General features: G+C 37.1%; 1 protein-coding gene across 2 annotated transcripts in view; it reads right to left on the minus strand.

Annotated features, from left to right (window-relative positions):
• Positions 1 to 664: 664 nt before the first annotated feature.
• Positions 665 to 19442, minus strand: part of RNGTT (RNA guanylyltransferase and 5'-phosphatase) — a 245740-nt gene continuing 226962 nt past the window's right edge. For both annotated transcript variants that reach the window (XM_054569701.1, XM_054569700.1), the window contains exons 15-16: positions 4743 to 4866; positions 665 to 3245 (exon numbers count right to left, since the gene is read on the minus strand). In XM_054569701.1, the coding sequence (XP_054425676.1) occupies positions 3082 to 3245; positions 4743 to 4866 (288 nt within the window). In that variant the 3' untranslated portion in view covers positions 665 to 3081. The remainder of the gene's footprint in view (positions 3246 to 4742; positions 4867 to 19442) is intronic.

A 19442-nucleotide genomic window follows, 5' to 3' on the forward strand; every position in this document is an offset into this window, starting at 1 on the left:
ACAGAACCAGTGAGAATCAGAGCCTAGAAGGGGTCCACCCACGGTTTTCTCCACCACTTTAGTTTTCTCCACGTGGAAGTATTTGGTTCTTGACTTTCCACGTTTTTTGACCAGAAAAAACTATGGAAATAGTTCAAAATAGTGGTATCTTTAAACATTTAAAGATGTCAAATTTGACGCTATAAAAATGCATAGTCGACAAAAAAATTGGTAGGTCATTAGTTCATCATTTTAGAACAGTTATAGCTGAGTATTCTCAAAGAATTAAATGCATTAAAAAATAATGTAACAGAATATCTACCTATACAATAGAGTGTTAAAATGAGGTGGATGAACAGATTATGCTTAAAACCATATAGATGTGTTTTCCCCCACTCCCCTATACTCCAAAAACAAAAGGTACATACTATAACCCCCAGGCCAACCAAATTTCTTGGCTTCTCAGGAAGAAAAATAGAGGATTTTCCAAGTCCCAATGCTGATTTTTAGAATGTAACACAACCGGAGAGATGATGTTGGGTGCGGGTAGCAGCAGTAGGATCTGACGCCAGCAATGGAAGGGACAGACAAGCACCAGTTCAATAAAAGGGTACAGAGGCATCATCACAAGTAAACAAAGCAGATACACTTTCTGTTATTTTAAGTCAGTAGTTTTATTACAATATGCACTGACACGCAATGAGGGAAGGAATGTCCTGACGTTTTCTGAGCATTTCACGGAAAGCAAACATAGTCCAGGCAGCCGCGTCATTCCCACTGTTCCAAACACAACGCGAAGGCTTTTGCATGTGATAACTCAGAAAAGCAAAGTTTTCTCATTCTTGTCTACAAAACGTCAATGTCAAACATAGTTACTGTGAAGTGGGCCAAGAAGGGAAGCGCTCCCCACCTGATGTGCCAGGTCCTGGCTCTAGATTCTCCCTCCTGGCCCTCTAAGTGCTTGTTAGGGTACTGCAGATGGCGGCCTGCTCAGGGGCCACACGGGCCTATGCCTTATAAGGCCAACCATTATACTTCACTATAATTGAAAAGGAAAAATTAAGAAAGTTAACTGCTGGAAAATGCATGAAGGCAAGGAGAAAATAGCCAGGTGTATTAAAAATGAGATGTTCTTTTCACATTAACTCATTTAAAAGGTTACAATTACCATAAACATTTCAACTCCATTAAAGATCACTGGCAGAAGCTTGCTCTCACATCAGCAAAAGGGCCCTGCATTTACACGGGCTCAGGGGAGAGCAACGTGTGGTATGAAAAGAGTCACTAACCCTGGTGAAGTAGACATCACACTATTTGGAGTTGCATAGGCTTTTTTTTTAGATCTGTTTAGTACAAGACAGTATGGACCCTTGTCAAGTTTCCGTCTTTCTGCAGTCACTGTGGCAGTCGGGTGTGTCCATCCCTTCGGTGCCCAAATGCACCAACATCCTCTAGGAAAGAAACACTGCAGTGGCTGCTTGGGTAAGTTCGCTGTGCATTACATAACCGGAGGACAACAAAGGAAAACACCCGCGCATGACACTGCTATTTCATGTAGAAAAGCACTGCTGGAGAAAACTTTTGTTTAAAAACATTTAAACTCAGGTGAATATAGATACATTTTTGGTTAATCTGTGCCATAACATATAGAAATTCTGTCAGATATTCAGTCTGCTAGGTAAGTTGTTTGGATTTTCATTTCTGACTGCATAAGTAGAATATACACTGTTGCATATATTCCCACATATATGCATAGACATATATAAAATTCAGATCATGAAAAAAAACTTACATACACATACTTGAAACCTGTACCTCTAAAAATAAATATATTAGCCCCTAATCAGCTAATTCTCAGTTCCTTCACAAGCCAATCAGAGCACAGTTTCTGAACAATGGCAGATGACCAATTAGCTGCTCTTTAAATCCATAATCTACCAGTAAACGTTTTAGAATTCAGACATACAAAAGAAATAGCACTCCCAGAAGAAAATGCAGATGGAATTCTGGCTTTGAAAATAAATGTCTTGACTTCCGTGATTTTAGTTCCTACAGATGTCTGCTCTTCGCCTCTGCATTTATCTGACATTGGGAGAGGGTTTTCTAGTGACAGCATTCTATTCCATTGACGCTCCTCACTAATCAAAGGACTCAGCTGGCATTTCCTTTGCTGTTTTGTTTGAGGGAACTAAAACAACATTGTTGTGTTTGATATCACTCCTATAATCACAGTGAGTTGTGTGTTCTAGTGTAATTTACAATGTGCTGGTACCACTGAGGTAAAGCAGTAGCCCTGACATTTTAAAAAATGTCTCCCGGGAAACACTATGTAAAGGATCTGGTGGTGTATATCTAAGTTCTATGAAGTAACTCAAAACCACTGTCGGAATGGACACATTGGAGATCGGATTTTGTAGTTCTGACAACAGAAGCAAATGTACATACTCAATATACTTTCTTTAGAAAGGATGCAGTTCACAAAACTGGAGTTTCACTTTTTTACTTTAACATTTCAAAAAAAAAATCTTAAAATGATAAAGCCAGACCGAGTTGTTTAATATAGTACAATACCTAACAACCTTGTCATTTGTTTTTGAATACAAGAATCTCAGAAATGGAGGAAGTCCATGATAAATGATAGCAAGAATGTTTAATGCCATTGCCTAAATTTTTTAAAAAGAAAATTTACCATAGCTGAAATACAACCTCTAAAAAAATACAGTGTTCTAGGCAGGCTCTCACAGTTCCAGATTGCTAACTTTATAAATTAAAGGTAGAAGTTATCCATATATAAACAAGGCCTCTTTTTCATTGATTTCAATCTTGTTCAAACCTTTGGATATTTCAATCTTCAGATTCCACAAGGTAAGGCTGAGTTTACCAAATATAAATAAAATGCTTAAGTCCATGATGTACTTATTGTAGCACTAAGAAAACAAATGCATCAAATATTTACAGACTGGCTACAATACTTAAAAAAAAAATTAAAACATGTATCAACATCAAGCCAAATTCTTTGTTGAATTTCTCCGGCTGCAAGTGGAGTGACAGCATTTTTTTTTCACTCATCTTTCCTCTCAATCGTGAAGGCAGAGGCGGGACTTAGGTCAAAGGACGCGGTCTTTTGGGGGGTGGTGGAGGCATGAGCTCTGTGTCAGGGTCCTGATGATGCTTTCGTTTCTGTCCTTGAGAAACTGCAGCACATCTGTCAATGAACTCAAACAGCATCTCCTTGGTGACAGGGTTTGAGATGCTGTTGCACACAGCTGTGGACAAAGGGAGACACGTGTCTCACGTGAGGGTTAATTAAGGCAGCTGATTCACCACAGGGAGATGTGAAAGAGGAAGGGATTTCATCCCAGTATGCTAACAACTTCCATTTTACCGACCTGAGTGACATGCTTCAGATTAAACTATTCTCCTCCCTCCCCCACCCCCAAACTGAGTGGTTTTCCAGTGGCTATTCTTTACTGTTCTATTAATTTTAAACCCAAACTTTAAGTACTTGGGTTGCAAGCATGTATTCAGTAAGATTTTCTATCCCCCCAAAACAATTTTTATAACATTTTAATCTAGCAAGTGCATCAAACTATAGACCATATTCAACCAAAATTTCTACAAAAACATACGTGCTATTGTCCTTCAGCCTCTCAGAAAACAGGCCGCACTGAGAAGCCACCATTCCCACTGAAGGGGGAGGTTTCACGGTAGCTGGCAGGTAATATTATTTTATTTTAATAACTTGTTTGAAATAAGGTATAACAAAATTACTAATAAATAAAGCATCTTTTCTTACATGATCAAAATTTAGTACCAGTCATTTTCATTTTATTTACCTATTTGGTTTTTGTGGGGGGGAAAGGACATTGGCTTAATTATCCCTATTTTCAAAATTAACTCATCTTGTTTGAACATATCTACAAATTCCAACAAGAACCTTTAAACACACAGTAACTTTTAAGCTGCAAAACTCAAACAGGCAATTTCCCTATTTTCTCATAAGTGTATCAAATCATCATCATCATCATCACTGACTGAGCACTCTAAAAGTACACGATTCAATTAACCTTTAATCTTGGTTTTTATCTGGTTTTTTTTTTTCCTCAACACCTCTAAAAATGCAATCCAGGGCAACAACTGCTATTACTAGTTTACCTTATAAATATAACTAATTTGTGTTGTTCCCCATGAGAGAAACTTACTATTCTGAATTCCCAAAGCATTCCTATTGTACCCAAAGAACACTCGTGGATAGCATAGCAGGTTTTAGGTCTTTGTTGTTGTTTTTTTTAAATGGCTTTCATTTACTTTGCTCTCTATTGTTTGTAAAGCTATTTTAGGAGCTGGAAATTATATTTTCCCCTGCTAATTTCGTCTTTTACCATCTGGCAAATAATGGTTGTTATAGTTTTGAATAGAACTGAAATTATCATGGCTTCTGTAGTTGTTGTTGTTCAACAAATGCAACTTGTATACAGCCCATGAGCCTGCCCTTTAAACCTCTCTTTGGACACATGGGCACAGGCCCACAGGTCTATCTAAAGAGGAGAGCCCACGAACCAACTGGAGCCAACCAGGGCACAGACCTGACAAACCCTGACCCCAGCAAGCAAAGGTGGAGTCCACACGGCTCTGTCCAGTCAGGCCAAACAACAGAGACAGCACACTTTGGTTCTAACACCTCACCCACCTTACTGGGGTTTTTTTTGTTGTTATTGTTTGGGGTTGTTTTTGTTTTTTTTTTGATAGGTTGTCATACTCACCCATGGCAGTGTTATAGGCATTAGGAAAACTTTTGTCTGTTCTCTGTCTCATGAAGACCCAGCTGTTGTTCTCAAATTTGCATTCTATAATTTTGTTGTCATACTGTTTTAGCTCTTTTGTCACCTATTTTAAAAGAGAATTGAGGAAAATATTTAAATCATTTGAAAAGCCTTTTGCTTCCACTATGTGACAGACAGACGCATTAGGAAAGGCCAAAAACACCTCAGTAGCTCTTCATGCTGAGCTCTTTGTCATCTGCGGTGTCTAATCAAGCCTAAGGCTGCAGTGTGCACTCTCTTATACACATGCTCATTAATCTGGCATTTTATATAGAGCTGTGAAAATGGCTGTCAATATATAGCAATTAAAAGAAGCTAAGCAGAAACCAGCCCCTTCTGGGCCAAAGGCAAATATGCTACCATAGGGATCAATGTTTTCAATATTGTCTGTGTCCCTACGGCTTTCAGAAACTGCATCTGTTGCTTACATTTCACCAACTTTCAGAAACGTCTTACCATCTAAATTCCTATGTCAAAACCTCAGAAATGCCATTTACTAGTTTAAAAAAAGTTACACATAAGAAGTAACATTAGAATCACATTTAGGCAATGTGCATCCTAAATATCTTGCTTTTCAAGAAGTGCTAATTAACCAAAAACCTAATCTCTAAGCTATTTACCCTTTCCATTTCCAAACTAATATGAATTTAGAGATGAAGCTACTTTTGCTTTTAGGGTTTTTTTTGGCTATTTCACCTCAGATGATTAAATATAGATTACAACTTACTCTATAAAGCTAACAAGTATCCATGGTAACTATAAAACCTTTTAAAAGATATTTCATCAGGCTGTGAGATGGTTTTCATAAATAAGAACCTAAGCTTATCTTTGCAGTTTTCAAATCAAATGCCAGTCATGGTAATATTTTAATTCTGTCCTCATCTTTCTCAGCTAACAACTTTTCCTCACAATATGGTAGATTGCAATCATTTAACTTCATTCGCATTATTTGAAATGCTCTCGTTTTTCTACCCACATATTCACTACCACCTAGGAATATGAAGGGAAGAAAATTTTAAAAGATGTTTTCAATTCACAGATTAGGCAGTGTGCATGTCTTCATAAAAACTTTCAAACTATACTCCTTCTTCCTTAATTAGCATTACACTTGATTGGACTATTTGCATTTTCAACAAATCCAACAGGTCTAATACAGTCAGAGGCTCTGGAACCACACCTGCCCAAAACAGTGATGTTCCACTTAACTTGCTAAATTAATTCTCAAATATTCACTATTGTAGTCTCAACTCCCTTCCTTTCCTTCCTAGGGATCCACCTCCTTTTATTTTGATACATTATCTATATTCAAGTATGGGGCAACTCATTCAGCTAGATAAGCCATTTATGTTAAACCATATGTAGGATCTAACAGAGAGAAGTTTCTAAACCTTTCAGTTTCCCTTTTCTAATTTCTAAAATGCGCAAAGGAATTTCTAATTTACTGAGACATTGGAAAAATGAGTGAAAATGCCTGGTACATAGTAGCCAACCAGTAAACTTCTTCATTGAATATAAAATTGGGAAGGGAAACAGTGTTTATTTAAAAAAAAAAAAAAAAAAACTTACAAGGAAATTCGCTAAACAACCCAAGATGATATGGAAAGGTACACTTTGGAAGCAGCTGCCAAGAAAATTTTATCACATGCATTTTATAAGAACGGTTTGCTGTCCACAATATGCAGTCTGTACTTGGAATAACTAGCAATTGTAGTAAGTCTTTATCATATGGCCTATCATTCTTGTGTTCCTAGTTTCAGAATTGCTATAAATTGTCTTGCTCAATCTGACTGTGGCAATTAAGCACTATTATTAAGTATCTGCGTGTCTACTGGAGCATGCATTAACAATCTGGAAAACAGAGCTTTCTGGAAAATGCATATACCTTCCACTATACTAACTTAAACCTATTTCCATGTTCAAGAGCAGTACATTGTCCTTCATTGATCACACCAGTTATATTGCCAAGATAGACACACTGCAAGGCACTCCTTTGGTTAGATGATAAAATATATTTAACTGATAAAAATAATACCTCCAATATGTGTACAAATTAACACAGTTTTCACTCATGATCAGATCAAGAGAATGATTTGCATACAGAGGAGTTTAATTTAGTACCCAAATTCTATTTTGTTACTATGACAATAATCATCCTCAGCCAATTACATATTATTATTTACTAAAACAGTACCCTACTAGGACTTCTATAATAAACTCTGGTTATCCTAGTCTGAATTATTAAGAACTTGAAAATAATAAGAATAATATTTATAAATCAGGATTTCACATCTGTACTCGTAATTACATGAGCTAATGATATTTTACTATTTTTTTTAAAAAGAAGAGCAATATATAGCACATTTTATATTGACAAATATTTTTTTCATGTGCCCATTTCATTGAGTACCACACTTTCTATACCATTTGAATCTACCAATAATCTGGGGTTAAGAGCCAGTCAAACGAAACTGAATCTAGATTTCAAATTAGCAGTTGAACAATAATACCTGGAATGAAGGGCAGGTAGAATCACCATTGCTCCACTCCACTAGTTTTACAGAATACTTGTTATAACCTAGGTTCTGGGCACACTACCAAGTCACAAAAGGCAAACCATCAGTGTTGGCTAAACTGACCTATATGGATTCTGAGGAAGAAAATACCTGCTAAAAAGGGTTCCTGGTGGCTAACTGGGGTCAAATTAAAACAAACAAGCAAGCAAACAATACAGCCTAGCAGCCATTTCTACAAAGGGCCTTTCGTCCAAACTGCACTTCAGGGAGAAGCCTGCATTGAACTGCTGACCTGCACCATGTTTCAACCAACAGGACTGAGGCTTTCGCCATCCAATTGGAGATGAACAACTATATTCCCATCAGCTTCTGGACTGACCAATCAGAGTGGCTTCATTCTGACAATCAGGGCAGTGCCAACCAAACTGTGAGAGGTTGGAGTCCTCATTTTCACGAGGGTGGACCAATCAGGGCCAGAGGTGGAGGCTTCCCTCTATATAAGTCAGCTCCCCTCTGGCTCCGGGAGCACACGTTCCCTTTCCTGGCTGGAGCTGACACACCAAAAATGCCTCTCCAGAGCAGGGCAGGGCAGACCAGCATGGAGCAAGGTAGAGCCCTCTAGCTGGGAATGGACCTGGCTCCAGGGCTGCCTTGTACCCATGCTGTCTTCACAGCCATGCTGTATCACAACTGAGCTGTTTTTCACTCAATAAAGTTTTGTTCTTCACTCACCCCATATTGGGGATTCCTGTTGGCAGTGAATTGGTGCCAACAACCATCAGTTGACACCTGTACAGAGTAGGCAAAGATGTACTTCCATTCCTAAGGTGTGACAGAAACTTCTAGATAGAACTTACTGTTCTTGCTTTGTGTGAGCTGCTTTGTCATCAAGGGCTCATCTTTTTTTTTTTTTAGAGAAACTACACAAAGGCTTGAGGAGAGAGGGATTTCTCTGAACTAATTTGCTCTGGAGGCACTTTAAAATAATAAATATCCTTAGAATCAGAAAGCCACCAGTGAGTTGTTATTTTTTACACTTTCAATTTTGAAATAATTTTAGATTTAGAGAAAAGTGTAGATAGTATAGAGGGTTCCAGAATTCCAGTCACCCCTAATTTTCATATTTTACATATCATGCTGCATTTATCAATTCTAAGACATTAGTATTGGTACAAAACAATTAACTGAACTACACACTTTATTCGGACTTCATCAGTTTTTCCACTTATGTCTTTATTTGTTCAAGGATCCAGTCCTGGAAACCTCACTGCATTTAATTGTTATGTCTCCATGTTCTCTTCTGATCTGTGTCAGTCTTTCAGCTTTTCTTTGACACTTTTGAAGAATTCTAGTCAGATATTTTGTAGGATGATCCTCAATTTAGGGTTTTTGATGATTAGGCTGAGGTTACGGATTTTGGGGGGAAATGCAAGAGAGGTGTAGTGCCCTCACTGCATAATATCTAGGGGTGTAAGATATCAACATGGCGATCGCTGGTGATGTTTACCCTGACCACTTGGTGATGATGGTGTCTGCCGGGTTTCCCTACCATAAAGTTGCTATTTTTCCCCCTTTCCACATTCTTCTGGGTAGCTACAAATCACCATGTCCAGCCCCACTCAATGTAAAGGGAAGTAAACTCCACTTCCTGGAAGGAAGGGTATCAAAGAATTTGTGGACATTTACTAAAAATACCACAGAAATTAGTAAGTTTCTTGATAAAGCTATTTTAAGGCTATACAAATATTCTGTTTCTCCTTCAAGTTTCACTCATTAATTTGTGCATTCATCTGTGAATTCTGCCTACACCAATCTCTACTGTGGTGCTCTAAAGGAATATTCTACTTTCTCCATTCCTTCTACATTTATTATCTATACTTTCTGCCAGGAAGATTTGTCTCTTTTCCCTCATTTGTTTATTTGTTTATTTATAATAGTATGAACTCATGAATATTTATTTTATTCTTTAGTTTATAATAAAATACTATTGTCATTTATTTTTTTGCTCAAACTGTTCCACTTTTGGCCACTGGGAATTCTCTCAGATTGACTTCTGTGTCTTTTTAACTTGCTTCCACCTTTACTTACAAAATAAATATAGTTTAGTATTTACATTCTGGCAATACAAGATACTACTCAAGGCTCCAGGCTCATCTTGTGCTCCAGCCCTAGAGTCAGCCCTGGAGTCCTCTACCAGGATTTTATAAGAACAGAATTACTGTTCAACAGTCCAGGCTATGCTAAGAAGGGCTATGCCACTACTTGTTTTAATCAGAATTTAAAATCATTGAAAAAAAGAGAGGGAGCGAGAAGAAAGGAATGAGAGAGAAGAGAGAGAAATGGCAATGAACTAAATATTAATACACTTGTGCTTAAGAGGTGCCCACCCCATCTTTTGTGACCTGCTCTCTGGAACTAAGTTGGCCATTTTTCTTCTCTGAAGTTATAATTTTACTTTTTGATAACTCAAGTTCTACCTCCATAGTGTGACAGAAGCCATATTTAACAAACATATCTCAAACAGATGAACTCAAAAATCTTATTTTTATGTAGATAACTTCAATTTCTAGTACTTATGAAAGCAGAGAAAATAAAATAAGTGAATCAGAAATAAAATGGAATTACAAAAGTTTTCCTTATGGTATAAGAATAATACAAACAGCTTAAATCTGAATTATTAGCTAAATAATCTTTTAGAACTACTACATTATAGTAGGGCCATGATATATTACTTTTAGCATTTAACTAGTTGCCTTTTTAAAAAATATGCTAGACTAGACCTACCACTTAAAAAACAAGAGTTCCTCTACTAAAACCTATTTATGTTTGTGCCTCTGTAATGAAGAACTACAGCGTAAATTACACACCTTGCATCTGTTATGTTAGATACACAGCAGCAGGGAGTCTCTACCTCATGTATGGAAGGGGCCTTCACGCTTTCCAGTCAGACGTTCGACTAAAGAAAGTAGCCAATAAAAAGAAAGTAGCTAAAACTCTGTCATATTTGTCCTAATGGTTATTAGAGACAAGTCACAATTTCTAGATATGCAACTTCCATTAAACTACAGGTTTTTACCTTCTAATCCATCCACTAGCAGTGGATGAGGGAACTAGAAATGACTTCTTTTCTTCTGTGTTTGCTGTATTTTCCAAACTTCCTACATTATACATACTTAACTTTAAAAGTTTTTTAGTAACAAAATATTCCTAAGATAAACTATTATGTTTCATTAAAAAAAAATGATAAACATCAGGTTGGCTTTTAATGAAGAGGTACAAAACAATAAAAAGAGACAAACATTTAAAAAGAAAAAAAAAAGTCTTGGAAAAAGGGCCTAAGTCCACACTTCACAAACTGTGCAATAAGGCACCCCAGGGAGCTGGCAACAAGGTCACTGAGGTACTGCGGGTATTTAAAATTTTTAGGGCAACACAGTAGTTGGACATCATGCAAACCACTAGTTGGAGGGAGTTCTCAGTTTTCATGTGAGATTCCTTTAGATGACATTATATCTTTGCAAAGCTGAGTGTTTGGCAGATAAAAACCAAGTTATCACAAAAATCATTTTGTAAAAGTAAATGAGACTGGTGGCGTACAATCTGACCCCAAGGTCTGAGAAGTTACGGGATCCTCAACAGGTGCTACATTGTTAGAATGTAAACACTTAACTTGATTGGATCTATCCACTTCATCACTGGAACCTGTAAGCTATTTCTTGTGGCTTAGAGCTTCTGTGTATGAGGCAAAATCAAGAAAGTCCGACAACCTCTGCCCTAAACTCTTTTCATCCTTTCCCAGGTCCTCGTCTCCAAACCCACATATAGCCTTATATCTAGCACTTAGTAGAAATCAAACGGAGTAGTGAAAAACTCTGCTTGAGGTGCAGAAAATAGAACTGGTACAGAATGAGTTCAAGTTAATTTCATTTGTTTGATCTAGATCACTAAAATATGTACTCCTCATTGATCTCCCTATCCTCAGCACAGTACCCAACCCAGGGCAGATACTCAGGGAGAATGTTTACTGAATTCAAAAGAATCATGAGCCTCTGTTTATCCACCAGTTTGCTTGCTGATGGCTGGTTAAGTAAGCTAGTACTGTCTCTAGCCTTTTTCTGACTCCTTCCTCCTTTCCACACTTTCTCCTCCCAAAACTCCCCTCCAACAAAGCAAAAGGTTTAAGTATCTTAAATAGCCTCAGTTTATCATTTGAATAAACACACTGCATTTTTACTCTATTTCTGGTGCCTCTAGTGCAGGTAGCGCCATGACTAGTTTTTGCTATCCTGGGAGTAAAGGCAGCATATCCCCTTTGACAGTGAAGAACAAGTTGAAGAACGGGAAAGATAAAGAGAGATTTTGTGTCCTCCCTCCCTTTATTGATCAGGTAATATCAACCATGTTTAGAACTGTATGATTCATCTTTATATACGTAAATATTGATAATTTATTTGTTGAGAAATTAGTATGTGCAAAGCATTTAAAATTCATGATCTACACACATAATCTCATTTAATTTGCACCACAACCTTATGAGATAGGAATTACTTTGCTCCCCTTCAACAGGCATGGAGGCTAAAGCTTAAAGTAGTTAAATATCTACCTAGAGTTGTTAAATATTATACAGAGTCACAGACCTAGAAAATGAAACAGACAACTCTCAAAAATAGGTCTTCCTGCCCAGTGTCAAATGCCATTTCATCTCACTAGCTATTACAGAGCCTGACAACTCTGTGGACAATAAAACAAACAAGGCTATTTTCCTACTCAAATTTTGCCTGATATTGGGTACAGAAACCTCTGCACATAGAAGCATAAAAAAAAAACCAGTTACATGAAAAGACAAAGTCATTGGACCTATCTTGGCCACAGTACTAAGCCGTGGAACCATCCTTCCTACCCTCTGACAAATACTGAGCAGCAGTGTACCAAGCACAGGGTTGCAGCCTGGTGATACAGACACAGTCCCTGTGCTTCAAAATGTATAGTCTAGTAAACAGTCAAGTGAATAACTACAACTTATGATAAAGGCTATGAAAAAAACATTCTATATAACAGAGACTAATGCAGGGGAAAAGATACTTGGTTTTAGGTAGGATCATTTTGAGGAATGATATTAAGGTTGAAATTAAGAGGATGATAAGAAGTCAGTTTATAGAAAAAAGGAAGGTGGGAAGGAAAGACGGAGGGAAATAAGTAGTGATTAACAGGATGACTGAGGGCCTGAGGTGAAAATGTTCTTAAGATATTAAAGGAACCAAACACAAAGAATGTTCTCTAGAAGCCTTTAAAAGTAGTCCCACATAAGCCTGATTCATTCTCAAACTCTTTTTCTTATACTATTTTATATCACATATATACAGTCCAGCTGTCTACTTGAATGTCACATAGAGTTCTTAAACCCAACGGTTCAAAATTCAACTTATCTTCCCCCAAATCAATGGTTTCTCTTGTCTCCTCTACTTCAATAAATGGTAATTCCATTCATCCAGTTTCTCTTGACAAAAACCTGGGTGTCCGGATGATCCCTTCCCCCTTTTTCCCCCTCATATTCAATTCACTACCAGGGCCTACCAACCAACCTCCAAAATACATTCTGAGTGTGTCTATTCATCTCCTCTCATACGGCCATTATCATAGTCCGAGCCACCACTGTCTCTCAGTTCCTGCAACAGCTTCCACATTAGTGTCTTCTACATTTTCCCGGCCCTATCAATTCTTCATAGTGTAGCCAGATTAGACCCTGAAAAATCTAGATCCAATTAAGTCATCACCTTGTTTAAAAGAAAATCAAGTAAAAGACATACAATTTAGAGAGGGAGAAATAAGACTACCTCTTTTCACAGAAGACATGACTACTTACATAGAAGCACTCTACAAAGATGCTTTTAGAATTAATAAGTCTGTTTAACAAGGTTGCAGAATACAAGGTTAATTATACTAAAACTGATTTTATTTCTATGAATTAACAAAAAATAGTTGATAATTTAAAATTTAAGAAGCACCTCTTACAATAACATTCAAAAATATGAAATGCTTAAGGATAGGTTAAAAAAACATGCAGGATCTGTATACTGAGAACTACACAACACAACTAAAAGAAAAAAATCAAAGAGAATGATATACCACGCTCATGAATTGGAAGAGTCAATATTGTTAAGATGTCAGTTTTTCCCAAACTGATCTATAGATTCAACATAATCATAAGCAAAATCCCAACAGGATTTTTTATAGATATAGATAATCTGATTCTAAAATTTACACAGAAAGCCAAAAATGCCAGAGCAGCCAAAAAAAAAAGAAGAAGAAGAAGAAGATCAACAACAAAGTTGGAGAGCTGACATTAACTGATTTTAAGACTTAGTAAATAAGACAGTGTGGTATTGGTAAGTGGCAGACACATAGATCAGCGGAACAGAACAGAGAGAGCCCAGAAGTAGATCCATAATTATAAGGACAATTAATATTTGACAAAGGTACAAAGCCAATGCAATGGAGAAAAGACAGTCTTTTCAACAATGGTGCTGGAACAGTTGGATATCCACATGCAAAATAATGGACCTCAACCCATATCTTTCACCTTACATAAAAATTAATTCAAAATGGAAAATACTCCTAAACATAAAACCTGAAACTATAAAACTTCTAAAAGAAAACATAGAAGAAAATCTTTGTAACACAGGGTTAGGCAAGATTTCTTAGAAACACCAACAGCATAATCCATAAATAAAAAGTTGATGAACAGCATCAAAATTTAAAACATGCTCCATTAAAAATATTAAGAGAATAAAAAGACAAGACATAAATTAGGATAAAATATTTGCAAGTCACATATCTGACAAGGAACTTGTAAAGAACCCTTAAACTCAATAACAGGAAAACAAAGAATAAAGTTAATGGGCAAATAATCTGAACAGATACTTCACAAAGGAAGATATATGGGTGGCAAATAAGACACGAAAATATACTCAACACATCATTAGTCATTAAGAAAATACAAATTAAAATGACAATAAGATCAAGATACTAATATACATGATTAGAATGTCTAAAATAAAAAATATTGACAATATGTAGTGCTGGCACCAATGTCAAGTAAATAAACTCTTAGACATTGCTGATGGGAATGCAAAATGGTATCACCACTTTGGAAAACAGTTTAACAGTTCCTCTGTAAAGTTAAACATGCACTTACCATAAGATCTTCCCAGCAACCCCACTCCTAGGTATATATCCAAGAGAAATGAAAACATGTTCCCATAAAAAATGGAATACAAATTTTTTTACAGTAGTTTTATTCATAATCACCGAAAGCTGGAAACAAGTCAAATGCCCTTCAACTGGCGAAGATAAATTTTGGTACAGCCATGCAATGGCATACTATCAAGCAAGAACTATTGGTAAATGCAATACATGCATGAACTACAAATACAGTAGACTAAGTTAAAGCAGCTAGACTTTAAAAGCTTTAGAGTACAAGATTCCACGCAGATAACATCCTGGAAAAGGCAAAATTTTAGGAATCGAAAACACATCAGTGGTTGCAGAGTTTGGGAGTGGAAGGAATGGCTGATTACCAAGCGATGCCATCTGGGGTTTTTTGGAGAGGTGATGATACTGCACTATATCTGGATTCCAGTGGTGCCTGTGCACCTGTATGCATTTGTCTACACCCACTGAGCTGTATGGCAAAAGGAGTGAATCTGCTGTATGTAAATTTTGAAAGGTGAACTAAAACAATAAAAAGAAACAAGAAAAACAGCAATGATAAACATTTAAATCCAGTCATACCCTCCCCCTGTCAACGGTGTCCCATTATGAAGCACTGAATACCACAGCCCCTGCTTATTTTTCTCGCTCATCTGCGTTGTCTTAGAGCACTCTACACCTTCCCTTTACAGGATTTACCATTATTTGTAAACACAATTTTTGCTGATTATTTAATATATGTCAACCAAAAAGGTTAACAATTACTGAATCCTTACTAGGTGTTAAGAGCTGTTCTAAGTGCTTTACAGGGATTGATTAATTTAATCCTCACAATAACCCTAGGAAGTATCCCCACTTTTACAGATAGAGAAGTAGAGGCACAAATTAGTTAAGTAATTTGTGCCAAATTAGGGTCTCACAGCTAGTAAGTGGCAGCGAGACATATTGTATCCCTGCTAGGTTTTCTAACACAGTATCTAATTTTATTTGTATGAGAATCCAATGGGAATGGATCCAAATGTGGAAACTGAGGCCTAGGGAGTTTAAGTAACTTGAGTAAAGATACAGAGCCAATTTGTTTTAGTATCACAATTCAAATTCTAGGCCTTCATGAATCAAATACCTGTGTTCTCCTTTTCCCTAAGAATCCATGCTCTAAGTTGAAAAAATATTAAAGGAGGAAAAAGTAGATTACACTTGTGGACACTTTTATTTCTTGCATAATAAAGTATAATTTAAGTAATTATTTCCAAGGATTGCATTGCACATGGGAGTCTCTGGGTGGCAGATGAAGTGACGTGGGATGAATGAAGGGCAGAAGGACATACATATTGGCTTGAAGCACAATTCCTATCAAGTTTCTTTTCCTTCACTTTCCAAATGCACACCATTCTGACCTACACCATCTCTGCTGTTTGCTATTCTAGTGGCAGCACAAACCACAAATCATGGCAAATTGCAGCATTTCTCAATCATTAAGGATTTACAATAGGTTAATTTTAAAATGGGCTGCGCTTCACAGCTGCAGAGCTTTTGTCTGATTTCTAGACCAAATGAGAAGTCATTATTGGATTGAATGATCTTTCCACAGGCATGACTAGCAAAAGGAAAGGTCATGTGGACAAAACAGGTAGCTCTCCCAGGTAAGGTGAGGGAATGGCAATGGCTTACTGAACAGACTGTCAAATGGTGGCACAACGTCTGTTGGTACCAAGCATGGTAGGAATTACAAGCAGATCATGAATTCAGTGTATGCTTGGGATAACAAAACAATACACAACCAAGGAGAGCTTTACAATCCAATATGCATGTCTAACATGTGTTCTTCTTTCTAAATGACAGACTTATCTGATGTTGCTTGTTTTGTAAGATGCCTTTGCCACCACCAATACAAATAAATAAGTCATACAGTATATATGTTGGGAGATTGAATTTGATAGATGGTCTACCTACTTCTGGCAGTAACGAACACCTATCCTAAAATCGTTTTAGTGATCATTAAATAGCTAGCTTAATGAGGTTCACAATATACTGAACTGTGTGTGAACTAGGCAATTCTTTAAGATGTCAATGCACAGTTCAAATTTACCTCAACGAGTCCTTCACTTACTTTCCAAGGACTTGCTAACAATTTGAATCCAATCATGTTCATTTTTTAAATTTCTTTAGCAATATGTCCAGGTATACGTATATAACTTTATCTTCTTTCTCTCACCCACTTGAAACCTAACTATCCAACTATGCTCTTTTTAGAGACCTCAAGAGAACTGTCCTCTAGGTAGGTCTACATGGCATCTGGCAATAAACCAAAACGCTACAATAACAAGTGAAGATTTCCTTTCTGTTCTGCCTACCATTTAGAATACCAACAAAAGTGCTGAAGTTCCTTTTTGATCATCAGCTCTGCAAGATGGCTCAGTTTGCTCAAGCAGCACAAACAGATGCCAAAGCCCACAGATCCAAACACCTTTGAATCACTAGCTTGGGTACACAGGCCTCCTTAGATTAGTGGTAAAGCCCTAGTGGTGGCAAGGACCCACCTGAGCAAATGCAGCCTTCCAGGATTCCTTTCTGACGAGTCTGTCCCTAAGGGCAGCGCCTGCTCTCACTGTGATCTTCTAACCACAGTGGCAGTGAGCTGCCTCTGGCATGTCCAATCGGCCATTTAGTCATTCTTTTACTCTTTGCCATGCAAAATGCATTCTATTTTTACACATGCTTTCTCAACAACTATACTTCTTCTTTGAGAAAGAAATCCTGGAGTTATTGACAAAGGCATTACATAAATACATAGTGACAATAACACTGCTCAGAAGCCTCGGAGGTTCTACTTTGTGTCTCCAAGTACTCTCTGAATGACATTCACAATGGGATTTATTTAAATCTGCCTCATCAGCTTCAGGTACTGGGGATCTCAAAAACCATTCAGAAGATGTAGAAAGTTTGAAAATGATTATAATAAATTATCTGCATCAAGTTTCACACTCTCCAAATACCTTTCTTGAAAGAAATTTTTTCCCCAAAACAATCACAATTACCTTTCATAAAATCCATTATTTTGGAGCTGATAGAAAATTTGGAGTTCATAAAATCAAACACTTTTCTTCTGAAATATTCAAGTACTAAAGTGCATTGTCCATTATCTCTATTAATTAGTGTATCTTTATGTGTGAACATTCATGCATTGAGGAAGTAGAAAATTCATTATTTCAGTAACTTGTACTCAAAACTAACAATGTTTTTACCTAAGATATTTATTTTCATCAGAGATACTTTTAAATTATTGACTGAGGGGTCCCCCCCCCCAAATGTGGAAGGGGAGGGGAAAGAACAAACATTTGTTAATTACCTGCTATGTAGCCAGCAGCATTGTGCAGGGCACTTTATATACATTATGCTTTTTATAATTATGAGGAAAGGTTGTGTTTGAATCTAGAGCTCTACATCATACTGCCTCTTGGTAATATATAAAAAATTCAACATAGTAGAGGAAAAGGAAAAGTTTATTATTATTCACCTCTAATCAAGAAATTACTAAATAGTTAAAACAAAGAGCTAATGGAGTATCCTTTGCAGTCACCATAAACTAAAAGAAACATGAGGACTCCAGCAGGTCATGTTAAGTTTAATTTAATATAATCTTCTAAAACAGAAATGATAAGAAATACAGGCTGCATGTGAGAAACACACACACACACACACACACTCCAGCCTCAAATGCATGGGTTTGCTAATACTAGTCTTAAGAAAGAGGTCTGGGAAGAAGTTAGGAGGAACAAAGTGGGAGAAATCTGAAAAGTGATCAGAGAGAAGACAAAGGGAGCTCTAAGTGTCCGAAGCCAGGTCTGTGGAATAGAGATAAAGTGCTTTTCAGTTGAGTGATATTCAACAAAGAAAGATTTCAGTGATGATTAGAGCTGTTTAATTTTTTAGTAGGCTCTAGCAATTTATAAGTAAGTCTTTTCTTTCTTGGCAAGTGGTTTATCTGCTTTTATTTCCAAACTTGAAAAACAGGGCAGAAGGATCTTTGCAAAAATTATGCATGTATGTAACATGTAAAAAAAAAATACTAGCCATTGTTTAAAGATTTCTACATTCAAAAGATAGGCAATCTGATTGCCTAATCTTTGAGAGATCAGAATTGTCACAATTCACAACTCCCAGAGATTTCATTAGAAACCAGATGAAATTTCTCATTTAGTTTCCTCCCTCACCCACCCCATACTCCCTTAGGTCATTGTCCTGTCTTTGGTGAGGATAACAGGACTGTCTCCTACTGGGAATAAAGAACAAAAATCAAAATTACATGGGTAAAAAAATCCCCATATCTTTGGACCTTCACCACTCAACTGCGCTTATCGAGCCTTCAGAGAGTCTATTTCTAATAAGGTGGGAGAGTTACCTATTAGAAAGGAAATTATCTTCTGGACTATAGGGCTGAACTGCTTGGAATTAAGTCTGGAGATAAATAAGATTGGTGGCTTTACATCTTTTCTCTAAAAAGTATCTAGCACAATCTTGGTGCTTAATAAAAACAATACATCAGTTAAGTGGTACGCTTGGCAGGAATGCTTTTAAATCACCAGTATTTTATGAGGTATCTCACACTGGTGTGCCTCTTTCTAATGTTTGAAAGCCAGCTCAATCCCACGACTATCAGAAACCGTCACGCACGTCTCTGAGGAGGGCTCCTCCTACCACCGCCATGCTGCCTGCGCCTTTGCCAACTCGTAGGCCAGCACACCTGAGACCCCGGGCTCCTGCGGCTTCCACTGCAGACTGGCTACGTAAGGGCCTGCTCTAGCCAGATGACAATATGGGAAGGATGTTTGTTTTGGAGGTTTTCTAAAATTGGAGAACACTATGGAGTATTGGAAGGGAACAAGCTGAGAACACTACAGCATCTGCTTTGTTTGCC

This window comes from Pteronotus mesoamericanus, unplaced genomic scaffold (genome assembly GCF_021234165.1).
Source record: "Pteronotus mesoamericanus isolate MK-2021 breed Mesoamerican mustached bat unplaced genomic scaffold, CSHL_Meso_final contig_20, whole genome shotgun sequence".
Lineage (NCBI taxonomy): Eukaryota > Metazoa > Chordata > Mammalia > Chiroptera > Mormoopidae > Pteronotus > Pteronotus mesoamericanus.